Raw genomic sequence first — 17,936 nt, 5'->3', positions numbered from 1 at the left:
TCTGGGTCTCTTTCAGATTGTGGGCTGGTGCTGCCAGCGGCCACCTGATTGCACCAGGGGATCACTACACTCTTCAGCATATCCAGGTTCACTTTGGTGTTGACTTTAAAGCCGACTTCAAAGATGTAAGGTAGTTTGATGTAGCCTTCACTTGAAACCACACCAAAGACCATAACCGTGGCCAAAAACCTTGTTAAGCTGTGCCCTCAAGCGTTGAACCATCCGGATTTGCATTTTGAGCGTGCTGGCAATGGTCCTGTTGTTATAACTTGCATGAGTTGTACAATGGTGCATCTCTGATCTCGCTCATTGAACATTGTGTCACTTTCAGATATGATAGAAGGGTTCTATCGCTCTTGGGATTTTTACACAACTGACCAACTAGTAGATAGTCTGCAAATAAAATAAAGAAAACCGGTTTTCATCAAACAGAAATGGAATCATGTCATTTTTTCGAGAGTGATAATTTTATTGTTGCACCCTGTATTGTCTATTTACATATGCTCTGTTGTTCTATAGTAATTGTTATCGAGCTTTTACTTTGAAAATGTTGATTTATGAAAAAAAGTAAGTATATGCACAAACATATATTTTTCATCTCTCTCTCTCTCTCTCTCTATATATATATATATATATATAGTAAGTTAAAAATTTTTATAATTTACTACCTAGCTCTACCTATGTATTGAGCACTGTTGAAGTAAATACTTAAAGTTTACGCATAAAATAATACTTTCGTATATTAATTTATGTGATTAAATGAAGTACTCATATATACAGTCCTGGTCAAAATCATAAGACCACTTAAGAAAGTAAGCGTTTACGCATATTATCGAATTTTTAATCAAACAAATGGTTGAAACCATTGCCAAAAGGGAAAATATGATGGGAAAAAATGAAATCTGCTTCATTCGAAACCTTAACCATGATCTAAAACCATTTGTTTGATTAAAAATTCGATAATATGCGTAAACGCTTACTTTCTTAAGTGGTCATGATTTTGACCAGGATTGTATATATATATATTATTACTATCATGTACTCACTAGGAGTTCTCACAACGATTATCCTCAGCGATTATTCACTGATAATAACCGTTGGTGTTCTCTAAAGTCTGAATAGCAACAAATCTCCTTAGATTTCCAGTATTATTTATCTCTTTCGATAGCCATCATAAATTATTTTGCATTATTGCAACAACTGGTTACTCTTGATTTCTCGTTGGTAACAAGTGACAATAAGCTTCTCCCAAGATTCTACTACTAACCTCACCTTTCAACGAAGATCTGTTTTATTCCCTCCTAAATGCCATCACATTTGCATTTAGTATCATTATTATCGGCTCACAAGGAGCGTTCACACAGTTTATTAAAGATCTCATTGAATATAGCCTGTGGTGTTCCCTGGAAGTTGAGTGACAACTAGTTTCCCCAGATTTTCCTTTACTCTCCACCTCTTTTGATAACATTTGCAAGTAAATTTGCATTATCACGACAGCCGCTTTCCATTGATTTCTCGTTGGCAGTGGCCATTGGTCTTTACTGGAATTTGAGTGGCAATAAGCCTCCCCAAAGTCCCAATTCTCTTTGCACTTATCCGGCGGAGGTCTGGTCAGTTCCTTGGTCTTTCCTTCCTCCTTGACTCTACTTGGTTATTTGGTCTCACTCTTTTTTATTTGGGGGGGGGGGGCAGTGATGTGGCGATGGGAGGATGGGTTAAAAACCTTATGGATATGCAGCTTCAATGTTCTTGGTTCCATGTTTCATGTTTTACCTTTGCAGCAGTTGGTCTGGCTCGCGCTTGTTGCTCCTGTGTGTTAGTTTCCACATTCAAGGGTTTTTTCTTCAGCTGTTTTCATTATTGTTGTTCATTGCATTTTTCCAGTCATTCTTTTGATTCCAATTTCTCCCATTCTTTTTTCAAAGTTTTTCAGGATTGTTCCTAGCGCTCCTACTATTATAGGTATTATTTTTATTTTCTTTATCTTCCATATCAATCTCAGCTTTCTGCCATGTTCTGTGTATTTGCTCTGTTTCTCCTTTTCTTTGATATTCACCCTGTGGTCAGCTGGGACAGCAAAATCTTTGATTTGACAGGATTTTTCTTTCTTGTAAATTATTATGACATCCGTTCTTGTTTGGATAGGTTTATCAGTTGGTATCTTCATGCCCCATAGGACTTTGTGATTCTCGTTTTCAAGTACTGTTGCCAGCTTATGTTTGTATCACTTGTCTGTGCGTTCAGGATACAGTTGTTTGCATAATTCCCAGTGTACTACCATTCCCACTTGGTCGTGTCTGTTCTTGTATTCCTTTTGGGCCAGTTTGCTGGATTCACTTATTATATGATTTATCGTCTCGTCTTTTTGTCCACAGAATCTGCATTTGCTGTTTTCTTGTGTTCTGTCATTATTTGCTTTGATGTGATTGGTTTTTATTGAGTTGTCTTGTGCTGCAGTTATTTGAGCTTCAGTTTCTCAGCTTATGTGTCCTTTTTCGCATCCATGTCCAAGTGTTTTCGTTATTTTCATCTTTTTTCATCCTTATGAATCTTCCGTGTTGTTGTTTCTCTTCCCACTTTTCTTTTCTTGTCTTATCCTTTGTCTCTCTGTTTTCTGTTTTGTTGATTTTTTTTTCGTGTCTCTCACTGCTGTGATTATTCTTTCAGTGTTTTGCATTAAGCATTTTTCTAGTTCTTTTTTGTGTCATTCACATAGTCTTCTATACAAACCAGTCCCATCGTGCCGTTTTTTCTTTTTAAATAGAGTCAGTCAACATCGTCCTTCGGGTGTAGGGCATTGTGCATGGTCATGAGTTTATTATTATTATTATTATGCTTATTATTATTATTATTATTATTATTATTATTATTATTATTATTACTATGATTGTTGTTGTTATTATTATTACTATTATTATTACTATTATTATGATTGTTGTTGTTATTATTATCATTGTCATTGATATTATTATTATTATTGTCATTGATATTATTATTATTATTATTATTATTGTTATTATTATTATTAATTTTTAAATTTATGATTTTATTATTATTATTATTATTATGATTGTTATTGTTATTATTATTATTACTAGCAGTTCAATCCGGCTTTGCTAGGGCTCTATGTACTGTTCATAACTTTATGTACATATTTATATATATATTAAGAAGTTTGACTCATGTCCAGGGCATTGTGAATGGTCATGAGTTTATTATTAGTATTATTATTATTATTATTATTATTATTATTATTATCATCAACATCCGATATTCCAAGTGTTTAAACCAAAAATTGTCGAAAGAGTTTGGTAGAGTCTACAAAAGTCAACTTTGACCTCTCTGCAGCCAAATTTTCGCCTAAAAACTGATTACAAAGCTTGCTGCATTTCTGAATACCCTTTATGTAAAATTTCAAATGTTTAGACCCAAAATTAGCTGAAAAGTTGGCTAGAGACTGCAAAGGTTAAATCTTTTGAACTTTAACTCCTTGGCAGTCAAATTTTCGGTCAAAAACTTATTAAAGAGCTTGCCCTATGTCTGAATACACATTATGTGAAATTTCAAATGTTTAGACCAAAAAGTGGCTGAGTAATTTGGTAGAGACCACAGAGACCAATTTTTTAAAAACTTTAACCCCAATTTTGACCCCCCTTAACATTTATTCTTTTTTTAACATTCTTTTGTGCTTAAATCAAATTAAAAAGTTTGATCTGTGTCCAAGTAACCTATATCTAGAATTTCAAATGTTTGGACCCAAAATTGGTGGAGGAGTTTGGTAAAGTTTTCAAAGGTCAAATCGTTGCACTTTGTCCCATTGACAGCCAAATTTTGTGCCGAAAACGGATTAAAAATATTTCCTCAAATCTGAATACCCCTTATGTCAAATCTCGAGTCTGTAGACTGAAAATTGACAGAGTAGTTTGTTAGGGAAATGTACACACACACAGACAGACACACAGAGACAATTTCACTTTTATAGATATATAGATTAATATTATTATTGTGATTGTTATTATTATGATCATTATTGTTATTATTATTATTGTTGTTATTGTTACTATTATTATCATTAATATCATTATGATTGTTACTATTATCATTTGTGTTATTGTTATTATTATTGTTATCATTATTATTATTATTATTATTATTATTATTATTATTATTATTATTATTAACAAAGTAACATGCAAACACAAGCCATTTTTTGACATTTTTGCTTAATTAGCATTGTATTTATATCATAACATAAATATTGATCTTTTGTTTTGTGGGATAGTAATTAATGTATGAAAAGAAATTATTTTGTCTTATTGTATTTACATTTGTAATTTTTGTTTTTAGATATGGAAAGGATACTTGCAGAGAAAACGAACAGTCATTGAACGTGAGACAGAACTTATATTCCTCGGAATGGTAAGCTTTCATTTCAAATCTCTTATAATTTTCTAGACTGCTTTCAAAGCTCTTATGGAAACATTTTTATCCAAACTTTCAGATCTTAACCCCCCCCTTCTCCTCTCATATAACTCTTCCATATTCTCTTCTTTATTCTATAAAGGGCAAATGTATGTATGTATGTATGTATGTCTTGCTAAAACTAAAAAAAAAAAAATATAAAGCAAAACCCTGCAGAGTTGGTATTTTCTTGATCGACACTGCAATTAAATATATCAAATTATAGGCTAGGAATAAAAGTTACATAGAACTTTATTAAATCAATAAGGAAAGGATAAGAGAGAAAAACATTTACACGCTATGGCATTTTGAAGCTAAATGCTTCTCGCAAGAAGAGGAGAAGGGACAACCCTTTTTTTTTATTACATTTTCACCCCAAACAAGGCACATTGCCACTTTGGTGTAGGGGGCTACTATCAGGGGCAACAGCTACTGGGGTATTATGTAGGAAGTTGGGCTGCAAGATGTCGGTTCATGTTACACTTGAACTTTTGCATGTCAGTGCAGTTGGGGAAGCAGGGAACCGGAAGGGAATTCCAAAGTCTAGCGGTTCTGAGGAAGAAACTACTGGAGTAGAAAGCTCTTTTACATCTAGGGATCTCTACTGTGTGATGATGGGATTTAGCTGCCTGTTGGGTTTGTCGAGGGTGTTTACATCATGGGGGTACAAGTGCTTGCAGTTCGTCGGAGCTTTGTTCATGGAATCCGCGTTTTGATTTAGGCACAGATATAGAGTGGGGGAAATTTTTCACAGTGGATTCAGCTAGACGGGTGTTTTTCGTGAAAGATTGGCGAGGGGGGACCAGAGATTGGAGTTCAGACGAGCACCTGCCATGGAAATAACGATAAAACAAGGATAGGCTCGCAACGTCTCTTCTGTGGGAGAGAGGTTGCAGGGTAGAGAAAAGGGCATCCCCCACTAAGCCACGAAGTCTATTTTGTACTCTATCAAGGCAGGATAGGCTGTTTTTAGCAGCTCCTGCCTAGATATGGCAACAGTATTCCATCCTTGGACGTACTTGGCTTTTATATAGATAGAGAATTGCATCAGTAGTGAGATATCTTCTGGAGCGGTAGAAGGATCCCACCATCTTTCCAGCGACCTTGGCAACAGACTTGATGTACATGTTCCATTTCAGATCAGGAGTAAAGGTCAAACCCAGAAGCTTGTCAAAACATGGGGCCTCACCCAGACGAGAGCCATCCATCACAATTGATGCCAGATGGGGATCAGAGCGTTGATGATGTAAGGATAGGAGTTTGGTTTTGGATGCATTAAAGGTAACCAGCCACATCTTCCCCCACTGAACCACGCGCTCGAGATCAGAGGAGAGAGAATCAAAGAGAACTTTGTCATTTACAGCTTTTGAAGTGTTGCCGTAGATGGTCGTGTCATCAGCATAGATGTCAACGAATGATTTAAGTATGTGTTTAGGGAGGTCATTGATGCAGATCAGGAAGAGAGTTGGGCCCAGGATTGACCCCTGAGGGACTCCAGCATTTATATTGCAGGCCTCCGATTTTTGTCCATCTACCACTACTCTTGTGAGCCTATTGGAGAAAAATGATTTAATGATTGAGGAAACATTTCCAGTTATACCGTAGCTGGAAATCTTGTGAAGTAGACCCTTATGCCATACCTTGTCGAAGGCCTTTGATATGTCAAGTGCAATTGCCCTAGAAAGGAAGCCTTTGTCAAGAGATTCACTAATCCTGTGGGATATAACCGTCAGCACATCTGCGGTAGATCTTGCAGAGCGGAAACCATATTGTGTGTCACTAAGAAGGTTATTCCTGCTGAGGTGGTTGACTATTTCTCTATTTAATATGGATTCCAGCAACTTACTCATAACACACAGGAGACTTATAGGTCTGTACTGAGAGGGAGATGACTTATCACCTGAATTCTTAAATACAGGACAAACTGATGAGGTCTTCCAGGGAGTCGAAAAGCACTTCTCCTTAAGGCAGCGCTTAAATAGTTTCGTAAGTATGGGAGCAAGTTCTGGTTGAAGCTATAATTGGGATGCCATCAGGGCCAGTTGCTTTACTGGAATCTAGGTTCTTTATTAGCTTGGCAACCTCATGCACGGATATTTGTATGTTACCTAGCTTGTTCTGTGTTATAGGAGGAAATATGGGGAGTTGATGGCCTTCATCGTAGAATTAGCTGCAAAGTTCTTTGCAAATAGTTTCGCCTTGTCTGACGCTGACGAGATGACCTCTGGTCCATTGATAATGGTTGGGATAGAATGCACACTTCTGTTCAGGATCCTATTTGTTATTTGGCAAAACTGATGGGATCCAAGCCACTGATCAGCTACCTTGGATTTAACAGACTGGGCATATAGCTCTCTTGCATTTTTTATTACTCTTTTACAGTGGTTGCTGGCAGACCTAAAAGCAGCTTTAGTCTCAGTGCATCTATTACGTTTGTAGCTATGGAAAAAGTGATTTCTTTGCGCGATAGCAGCAGCACATTCTGGGGATAATCATGGCTGGCTGTTAGGTTTTTGTTGGAATTTTTTAGATGGTATGAATTGGTCTATGCCTACAATTAACCATTCGGTCAGATCTGATACTATAGAGGACACTTCCTTTTTAAACATGGAGTGCAGAGGTAAATCAGATATGAATGTACGGAAGCTATCCCAGTCAGCCATAGAGTATCGGTATACAGTACGGTGGAGGGGTACGTCTGGGGGCTTCTTACATTTCGTTTTTATCTTAACTGATACGACGGAGTGGTCGCAGGATCCTAGAGGAGAATGAACGAAACATGAACATAGCTCAGGGGAAGTTGAGAGAAAAAGGTCTAAGAGGCTTGCATATTGACCGGGTGTATCGGGCACACGGTGGGTTCGCGAACAATCTGAGTGAGGTCATAAGCAATGGCAAAATCATAACAAAACCTCCCCTCATCATCTGTCTTATTTGAATGGGTCAGCCATTCCACGTTATGGACGTTGAAGTCACCACAGATGTGGATGTTAGCCGAGGGATGTGAAGACAGTATGTGGTCTATTTTCTCAGATATTCTCTTAAAGATAGTAACTCCGCTGTTTTGGGGCCTATAGAGGGCAAATATAAATGCAGTGGTGTTAGCAAGTGCAACCCTGAAGCACATATAGGGTAAATTAGGATCTTCTCTAGAGATATCCCTGCCACATGGGAAGCCATCCTTAATGTAGGCACATATTCTATGCCCATGGCGATCTTGGGTGTCAGATTTAGCTGTTAAATTAGAGTATCCATTAATTATGAACTCATCTAGGGAAGTGGTCGGCTCTATTCCAGTTTCACTTAGAAATAATATGTCCGGTTTCGTCTCCTGTAATTGTGTTTCAACCTCTGGAAGGTTGGAACGTAGACTCCTGATGTTGGAGAAGGAGACCTGGTAGTAGGGGTCTACGTTGGAAGATGGGGTTCTAGGTTTAATCGAGTTTTTATTCTGGAGATATTTCATGTTGAGGTTTTGGGATTTTTGGAATAGGTCGGCATACTTGGTTAGAGCAGTACAGAGAGAGAAAGTAAGAGAGAAAAAGACAGGGAAATTTTTTTTTGTAGCACAGGAAAAGGTAAAGCCATAACAATTACCCACTAGTATGGCATCGAGAGGCCCCACCAGAGACTACTGCATGGTCCAGATCCACTCACCAAATGGCAATATAGCAGTCCCAGTACTTTGCGCCTGCTGATAGAACAGCCTACTTAGTGGTTAATCCAAGGTTCGGGTCCCTGACTATCAGGCGGATAACGTCAGCCCAGACAAAACATTTACCTTCAGCACCCTTACTAGTGACATGGCCACAAGGACAGACAGAGATAGAAAAATTTCTGACATCTCAGACTACTGGTCACCATGTACTACCGACATGGGCGAATGGTGGCCTTGTAGAGGTACAGGATACTTTCGGGCATAAGTAGTTTTCTAGCACGGTAGAGAGAGCCTCAAAATATAAATAAAAAATGACTTAAGAACATTTAGATTAGAAATGAAGTATATATTAAGACATATTAAAGAAAATGTAAAATGCAAGAATAAAATACTGAAACATAACTACACATAAGGAATTAAGCATACGTGAATATGAAAGTAACAAAATGAAAAGTGAGAATAGTAACAAGAAAACAAGGATCAGCTTCTCACTGTTTCATCTGGGAGATACATCATCATCTTTCTTATGCTCCAATTTCATCCTGATATACTTGTACAAGAAGAAGAATTTACCAGCTCTTTAAAACTGTTCTGTAGATTTTCCTATTTTGGGAATTTTTAACCTGACTTCATTGTGAACTCACATTACCTTCTGTTGTGATTTTTTTTCCTCCAAAATACCATTCTAAGGATTTTACTTAGACTTCTAAGGACTTCACTCTGGACTTTTTATAAAGTTTGGATTTTCCTTCTTTCATTTTATGTCTAAAAATTTTTTTCTTTGATTCTTATGATACATTTTTTCCCTTTTTATATGTATTTCCACATTTCTTATCTGCTATTTCTATCACAATTCCTAGTTTTTTACCGTTACCTGTTTCTTTTCCCGCTTTCTTTTATTGTCTCTTCCTTTTTAAATGATCCTAATTATTTCTTAGTGATCCTTATTTTTAAAAAATATTATTTACTTATATACTGCCTTTTCATTTTTATTCTAATGAATTTTTCTTTTATTCTTTCCTTATTAATATGCAACTTTTATTCATCTTTTATTTAATATGTATATATATGGAGAGTAAATAATGCATTATGGATGCATTATCGGTAGCTTCTGTAACTCTAATTTCTCCTAATTTATCCCTCAGTTCTCGATTAGAATGAGTGATTTTTCTGACAAAGGGAGAAAAAAAGCTGTAATCTAAGGCAGCAGTATTTTTACATGAGCAATCGCCTGATATGTCGGAAATTTTCAGTTTCTATGTCTATCCTTGTAGCCATGTCACTAAAAAGGGTGCTGGAGGTCTGCCTGATAATTAGGGACCTGAACCTTAGATTAACCACTTAGGAGGCTGTCCTATCAGTAGGTGCAAAGTACTGGAACTACTGTATTGCCATTTGGTGAATGGATTCTGGACAATACAAAAGCTTCTGGTGCGACTTCTCGATGCCATACTAGTGGGTAATTATTACAACTACAAAAAGATATTTCTTCATTTCTTTTTCTTCCTTACTTTCCCTCTCTGCCCCACTGTAACTAAATCTGTCGATCTGTTCCACAAATCCCCAAACTCCATCACCAAAAGTCTCCAGAAAAAATACATGATTAAATCCAGAATTCCAACTTCCAATGTAGACCCCCACTACCATGACTCCTCTAACATTAGAGGTCTACATTCCAACCTTCCAGAGGTTGAAACCCAATTACCAGAGACTAAACCAGACCAATTATTCCTAAGTGAAACTGGCAGTGGACCAACTATTTCCCTAAATGAGCTCATAATTAAAGGATACTCTAATTTAACATCAAAATCTGACCTCCAAAATCGCCATGGGCATGGAATATGTGCCTACATTAGAGATGGCTTTCCATGTGTTAAGGACATCTCCTGAGAAGACCCTAAATTACCCTATATGTGTTTTTGGATTGCACTTGCTCATACCACTGCGTTTATATTCGCCCTTTATCGCCTCCACAACAGCAGAGTTACTATCTTAAAGAGCATATCTGAGAAAATTGACCACATCCTATCTGCTCATCTTTCGGCTAACATTCACATCTGTGGAGACTTCAATGTTCACAATGTGGAATGGTTAGCCCCTTCAAACAAGACAGATGATGAGGGAAAGGGAGGTTCTTATGACTTAACTCAGATTGTTGACAAACCCACCTGTGTGCCAGACACTGACAGTCAGTATGTAAGTCTCTTAGACCTTTTTCTCACAACTTGCCCTGAGCTATGTTTATCTACCGTTCTGTCTCCACTGGGGTCTTCGGTTGTATCAGTTAAGATAAAAATGAAATGTAATAAGTCCTCTGATGTACCTCTCCACCATGTGGTATATTGATATTCTATGACTGACTGGGATAGCTTCTGTACATTTATATCAGATCTACCTCTGCATTCCATGGTTAAAATGAATGTGTCCTCTATAATATCAGACCTGTTGGAATGGTTAATTGTAGGTATAGACCGTTTCATATCGTTGGAAAAATTCCAGCAAAAACCTAACAGCCAGTCGTGGTTCTCTCCAAAATGTGCTGCTGCCATTGCGCACAGGAAAAATGAATTGAATTGAGGAAGAAACGAACAACGTGTTAAATTGAATTAAACGAACTATTATTTATTTTGTGAAGAAACAAATTAAATGAAAGGGTACAGCACGTGTTTAGTTTGGCGTGTGTCTCTCGCTGTGAACTGGTAAGAAGAAAAGTCTATTGTTGCAGAGAGTGAGAAAGTCAATCCAGTTTGGCATGTGTCTCTCGCTGTTAGCTGGTGAGAGGGAAAGTCTAATGTTGTAGAGAGAGAAAATCAATCCAGTTCATGGAGATAGAAAGTGTGTAAGGTGTACATACTGTCTGTTGACTCTTGCCCCCACACATAGTAGCAGGGGATGTGACGCACGTGGGTGCGCGTGCCTCGAAAGGGAGCGAATGGTCCGTCGACCGCTCAGCTCGGGAGCTAAGTCGAAAAGAGAGAAACAGCTTATGTCTCTTGCTTTTATAGTTGTTTCCGGTTGTCTTTTGTGCATGTGTGGATTTCCTTTAAAGGGGAAGTGACGTTGCCCATATGTGCATACATGTGCGTACATGTGTGTATGTTAGCATGTGTGCATATGCATGTGAATGTGAGTGTATGTACGCGAACGTGAATATATCTAGGTGTGTGTACATGCGAGCGTATGTTTGTGTGCGCGTATGTGTATGATAAGAAAAGTGGCTTGAGATGTGAATGCATGTTTTTGTGCGAGACTAGAAAGGGCTCATACAACTTCAACAGTGTTCAATACATAGGTAGAGCTAGGTAGTAAGTGATAAAAATATATATGGCAATTAAGCTACACAGAATATTCCGCGTTTTATCCACACTAGGATTCGTCAGCATGACGAATCCTAGCATGGATGAAAGCCTGACGAATCCTAGCATAGATGAAATGCAGAATATTCTGTGTAGCTTAATTGCCATATATATTTTTATAACTTAGAGAGAGAGAGAGAGGGATATTACATGTGATAATATATAGTAATATTTTGATTAGCTATTGATATTTGAGCTTTCAGAGTGTGTGGGAAATTCAGTCTGTTGGTCTAAAGGATACCACATATTCTCTATTCTCCTGTCAGATGAGGAAAGAAATGCTTCTGAAACCGATTATATATTTCCGACTTAGGAAAACCGTAATATTTATAAACATTTAGTGTCAGATGAGTATTGGATTCGTTATGTATCTGGCTCAATCACTTTGACACATCGGTTCTTGCCAGATCACCGAAGTTAAGCAACGATGAGCCTGGTCAGTACCAGATGGGTGACCATTTCAGAAGCTAAGCGCTATATGTACCGTGCCGAGTCATAGAAATTTCCAGGTTGATATCTGGGGGCACGTTTAACTCACTGGGGGAGATACACCCCCGAATCAAGCGGGAAACTACCATCTTTACTTGTCTTCTCGTGATTACCATGGCTCTACAAATTAGAGAGCCGTGCTCGCTGGTGCTGTTAAAACAGCAGGGTCACTGCATGCATTCATGTACCGGTTGGTAATACAGCCACATGTTGAAAAGTAAAATACAAATAAAAGGGTGTAAAGATATTTAATTTATTATTTCTATTATGTCTATGGCAAATTATAAAAATAGTAAATGAGACATGTTCAATGTCAGATTATATATGTGTACAAAATGCATTTGTTCTCATACAACAGAAGATTTTACAAGTTATTCCTTTATAAAGGAGAGGATGAGCAAAGCACAAAACAAGACTTACTATAGTGATACAGGTAATTCAGTATTCCTGATTATCATAAGGGTAAGAAAGAGCCCATATAATTCTTTCTCTCTAAAAAGAGTATCAAGGAAAGCTTCACTATTCACTAACGAGGCTAATATTACACTTCGCAACGCTTACCCAATTTACCTATGCTCATGTAAGTCTGAATCTGTATTTAGTAAAGATATTGTATTCAATAACATAAAAATATTTCGGTTGTTTTTTTTAGCATTATTTTTTTTTCCCCACTTTATTGAATCCTTTTTTTTTTTTTTTTTTACACTCTTCATTAATGTCTTTTGCCTTTGTCGTTTTAGAACCCACCTCCTGAGTCAGCCAATCCAAAACCTACACCGGAAGAAATCGCGAATCAAACGATGGAAACAAGACGTGAGATACAGGAGGTGTATGAACAGGAATACCAACAAGCCCTCATCACAATCAAGGACAGAATTCATGAGAATGAAGGTCCTAATTTGAAAGAGAGGATGCAAAATCAGATCCGTCAATGGTTCATTGAGTGCAGGTAAGAATAGTATACAAGGAGAATGCCTTAAAAGATATTTCAGAGTTTATGGATTTTCGAATGATTCAGTGGTTCATGAGTAGCCTAGTATACTTGTCGATTTAAAAAGCGATCATATTTCTAGGTATGATTAACAAGATTTGACCCCAAAATTCAGTTATTGTCCCAAATATGAGGTTAGATGTCAGATTTGTTGGTTTAGTCATGTGACTAGATAAAAAGATTTGAATTTTGTAAAAAGGTTGTAGTTTATCGTTAGCCGAATAAACATGTTAGTTAATATATTGATGAGGACTCAGATTAGAATCATGAAAAGACAACTCAGAGTATGTCACTTTCAATATACAACATAGCTATCCTGCTCTTTGTTTCACTGTGCTCATTTCCCAAAACATTGTTATTCTTTTTCATCATAGTCGTAACGGTTCTAGGAAGAGTAACTGTCTATTTAACTCTTGCTTGCCTCAGAATGAGTTTGTCGAACACCAATCTTATTTTCCTTGCAAATATAATTTCTGTGGGCGAACATCCCATAGGTGTACTTGGGTTAGACGTTATTCTGTACACCTGCTGAAACTGTTGTAGTGCCCTATATGTCAGCATGTCTTGTGCCTTTCTCAAGGCCATCTTTAAGATATCCATTATCATTTGACCTTGAATGGTACTGCAGAGTCATGATGTGATTTACCTGGTACGTATTGCAGAGCCGCTCAAATTCATTAAACGTGAACTGCATCCTATTATCAGTAATTACACAATCAACCATGTCGAATCTTGCAAATAGTTTGTGTAGGAACCCTATCATGCAACTTGTAGTAGGTCTTTTATATTTCAGAACTTCCAGCCATTTAGTGTGGCTGTCAACGACAATGTGATAGTACTGGTTATTCAAATGACCTGCGATATCGACATGAATCCTTTGCCTTGATTGATCCGTTTTTGACCACGTTTTGCACATAGTTGTTGGTGTTTTTACTGTGAATGTGCATCCTTTACATGCATCAACCATATCTGCACTTTTAACATTTTTGCGATTATTTTTTTTGAAAGCCCTCCATTACTGGTTGCAGAACTTTTTGTAAAATCCAAACAATGACAAAAAAAAAAATGACAACAAATTTTTAAGTGGAAGAGGACCCCCCCCCCACAGTAATTACAGCTTCTTTTCTAAACACGTAACCCAAAGGGAGAGGAACAGCAACAAAAAAAAAATCTAGTTAAATTTTTTTTTATAATGGAGGCTCTAGAGAGATTTCAACTCTCAGCCTTCAGTTTACAAGAATGGGAAAAGACAGCAAAAGAAAAATCTACTTACATATTTTTTCTCTTAAAAAAAACACAAAAAAACATGGTTCTGAAATATTCATGCGACAATTTAAAGATTTTCCACACTTGTTTTTGCAGTCGCTCAAAAAATAATTTAACAGTAATAAAAAAATATTTCCTCGTGTAGCATCAAAAATTCGTTTGAAGTTACTATTTTAACTGAAGAAGGATTTTTATTTATTTAACTGGGGTACTCTGAATTTTTTTGGCAAACATTGAAGAATGGGAATAGTTCTCATTTAGTCCGTACAAGTCAACCGATTTTAATGTTGAAATAAAGTCAGAAAGATTGACTTTTCTGTTTAGAAGAAACAGATTTTATTTTCGAAAATGTTTAAATAACTATGTAAAGGACCTGATTTTTCTGTTTAGAAAAAAATGGTTTCATTTTAGCAAGCCAGAAGGGTTTGCTTTTTCTGGTTATATTTTCGAAAATCACGTCTAGTAATTTCGAGGAGGGGCAACTTTATGCATGAGATTCCTGGTTGGCAGTTGATTTGAGAGCAACTAAGTTTTTCTAGATTTGAAATCCTAATTTGTCTAATTCAACAGTTAATATATGAATCTACTGAACTTTTGCATATAGTTTCCTCAAATTTCCGTTGATCAACTGACTGGGCTGTTTGTGTGTGTATTGTCGTCGTCTCAAAACTTTGACGCCTGTTAGTGTATGAATCAACTGGATATGTCTATTAAGTATTACAACACTATATAAACGTGTATAATGGAATATCAAGCATTGTAATTGTATATCTATATATAATACATTGTTACTTTTCTGTTTGCATGTGGAAAAAGGTTTAGATGTTATTGGCTTCTCTATTTGTGTAGTTTTTGTAATTTATGCTACTGCAAAGATTGTTGATATAACATGATTGAATCGTCAAAATATGAATATAAATATCCTTTACAGATTATAAACCGAACTTTAAATCAATATTAATGCGTCTGATGATGAGAGATGCATGATTAGCTTAATGAATATTTATGTGGTGTATACGTCAATTTCAAATTCTACTGGATCTGTTGTGATCCTTTACATGCTGATACAGTTGGGGAAGGTATGAACCCAGAATTTCTCCCAAACTATGTGTTGTGGTCCTTTGAGGGCCCGGGAGAAAGACACAACTTATTATTGAGAGGAAATAGTAAATACAACAAGTAAATGGTGCGGTTATACATCAGCCCGACTGCCAAATATGCATGACTTGTGTGCTAATGCCGAGAGACATATTTTCCTGGCCTTTATAATAAGTGGAAGAGTTCATCATTATCCACTACACCATGACACTATGGGTCGAATAGCAACTTGTGTTCAATGAATCATCTACAATGTATTGTTTACAATAGGCATTGTGTTTGGACTTTACATGCCCTAAAAAGCATTGACATGCCATGAAATAAGCATATAAAATTAAACCAGCTGCTTTTATATTTATGATGTTTCTCTCTCTCTCTCTCTCTATCTCTTTCTCTCTCTCTCTCTCTCTCTATATATATATATATATATATATATATATATATATATATATATATATATATAAACATTATACAGGGATGCAACAGGAAAATTTCCAGAATATCCAGAAGAAGATGATGGTGGATCGGCCATGATTTTTAAAGAAAAAGACCCAGCAGAATTGGAAGCGGAACTCAAAGCAGAGGTTTGATTTTTCAGTTCCTGTCGTCTTAAAACACAGCTAGAATATGTCTCCAGGCCCAAATCCTATCTGTTAAATGCTTAGTTTTATGCCAAGAACAGACACAAGTTTTATGAATAACTAACTTTTTACCCAGCGTTGCTCAAGAGGAGATATAGAGTCGAGCGGAGAACAAAATAGTTCAAAACTTAATAAAAGTCTCTCTCTCAGTCCATTGTTAATTCTTTTAGAAATAGCTAAATATTATTTATGTCGGAAAAAAGTGGCTGTACATTCTTTTAGAATAACTGGATATTAAATACATCCGTTAAAAGAATGGACAATGCGAGTTAAAAAATATTGTTTAACAATAGATTAGATATTAAACAATTAGAATTGGGAATTCTTTGTTTGCCAAAAATGTGTTTGGACAGACATATGTAAATCCATGCGAAAGTTAGTCACATTAGGAACCACACTTCTGACGTCATAAACAAAGGCGATTTGTTAATATATGAATCGAGGGTTCGAAGTTAGAGAGAATCAGATAATCGGAGCAGATCACGCACAATGATAGAGTCAGTTGGAGAGTGGGAGCCCCTTAGAGGTGAAGGAAGAAGAGTAGACCATGTAGTCGAAAAGGCTTAAATTCCCGACATCATCAATCGGCTGGTTGAGGAATAAAGAAATCATCAATAATTTTGTAAGTGCTGTCTTCGTGTCGTCTTTACAACTGAAAAGGTATATGTGTTAAGAACTATTGCATCATATCTTCAAGTTCGTATTAATATAAAATTCCCAAGAATTATTCCAGTCTGTTATAAATGTCTCCCTCATTATCATCATCATATGTTCTAAGTCCCCGTTATACATGTCCCGTTTTATGTGTCTCCAATATGAACCCGCCATTTCTTTCAATAGGTACCTGCAACACAACATCAGCACATCGGGGATTTCAGGAATCTGATTTTCTCATCTCCATCGGAAGGTGCTGCTTTCTTCCCAGACTTGCAAGCCAAGAACTCTGGCTCCATCTTTTAATTGTAGACCAAACTGAAGTCTGGAAAATGCTCGTACACATTCAATGCAGAGACTAAACTTTCATTGATGAAAATCTCATTGATGTATACTGACATGGCATGCTCGATTGTGTGGTGTTACGATATAATGGCATCTATAACAGATTTCATAATGTGCTCAAATTCTAGCCGCATGAGACAAAAGCACTGGCCCCTGTAAATCCAGAAGTGACACATTAACTCTTTGCTGCCACCATTGCCTTAGCTTTTGTGTACACACTTCTGCATTGGCACGAACATATCCATGAAGCCATTTAATTCACTATAGTCACACATGGGATGCACCTTCTGCTTTTGCTCCTGCATTAAAGGAATCAAGCCCTTGAGAAACTCTGGGGATATGGAATCAACCAGTCATTTGTGATCCGAAGTTCCAGCTTCTCTAATGTTATCAAGCATCTTGTACTCTGCAACCTTGTTGCAGAGTTGAACTGGCAAGTCCTTTTGGGCCCTTTTCCACCTGGCGTTCTCTGCTCTCTTGTCAGAATCGAAGTAGAAGTCAAAATCGTTCATTAATACACAAGGCCACACACAGCCTCCTTCTTCCATCAATTTTCACGTCTCTGACTAGTGAGACTGTAACACTTCCCAATGCTTGAATTGCGTTGATTCCAAGCAGCAGATTGTAACCAAGGGGATTCCCACAAACCACCAGAACGTTGACTTTGGCCTGCACACCTCCATTCATAAGGATCAACACAATTCCAACTCCACAGCAAGCCTGGGATACTTCATCAATTGTCTGAAGTTTTAATCATTGACCGCTCCATGTCCAGCATCAATTTGTGCAAAGTATTAACTGGGAACACCTGGTGTCAGTAAGCGCTGACCACCATACACTGTTGACTTCGACATTAACTGCAGGCAATGCTGCATTTATTGACTAACCTGGGGCAAGGGTAGGGACGGTACCTTGTCCTCTCACTCATTTCCTGAACAATTCTGCACTATCTTGTTACAATGATGTAGCGTATTTGT

General features: G+C 37.0%; 1 protein-coding gene across 2 annotated transcripts in view; it reads left to right on the top strand.

Annotated features, from left to right (window-relative positions):
• LOC145303496 (dynein regulatory complex subunit 11-like) overlaps positions 1-17,936 on the top strand; it is a 152,905-nt gene that overhangs the window by 32,035 nt on the left and 102,934 nt on the right. For both annotated transcript variants that reach the window (XM_080144925.1, XM_080144926.1), the window contains exons 6-8: positions 4,348-4,419; positions 12,705-12,913; positions 15,795-15,903. In XM_080144925.1, the coding sequence (XP_080001051.1) occupies positions 4,348-4,419; positions 12,705-12,913; positions 15,795-15,903 (390 nt within the window). The remainder of the gene's footprint in view (positions 1-4,347; positions 4,420-12,704; positions 12,914-15,794; positions 15,904-17,936) is intronic.

Source organism: Euprymna scolopes, chromosome 19 (genome assembly GCF_053919585.1).
Source record: "Euprymna scolopes isolate OS-2025 chromosome 19, ASM5391958v1, whole genome shotgun sequence".
Lineage (NCBI taxonomy): Eukaryota > Metazoa > Mollusca > Cephalopoda > Sepiida > Sepiolidae > Euprymna > Euprymna scolopes.
Note: the sequence above shows the minus strand (reverse complement) of the source record. Positions and strands in the feature narration are given on the sequence as shown.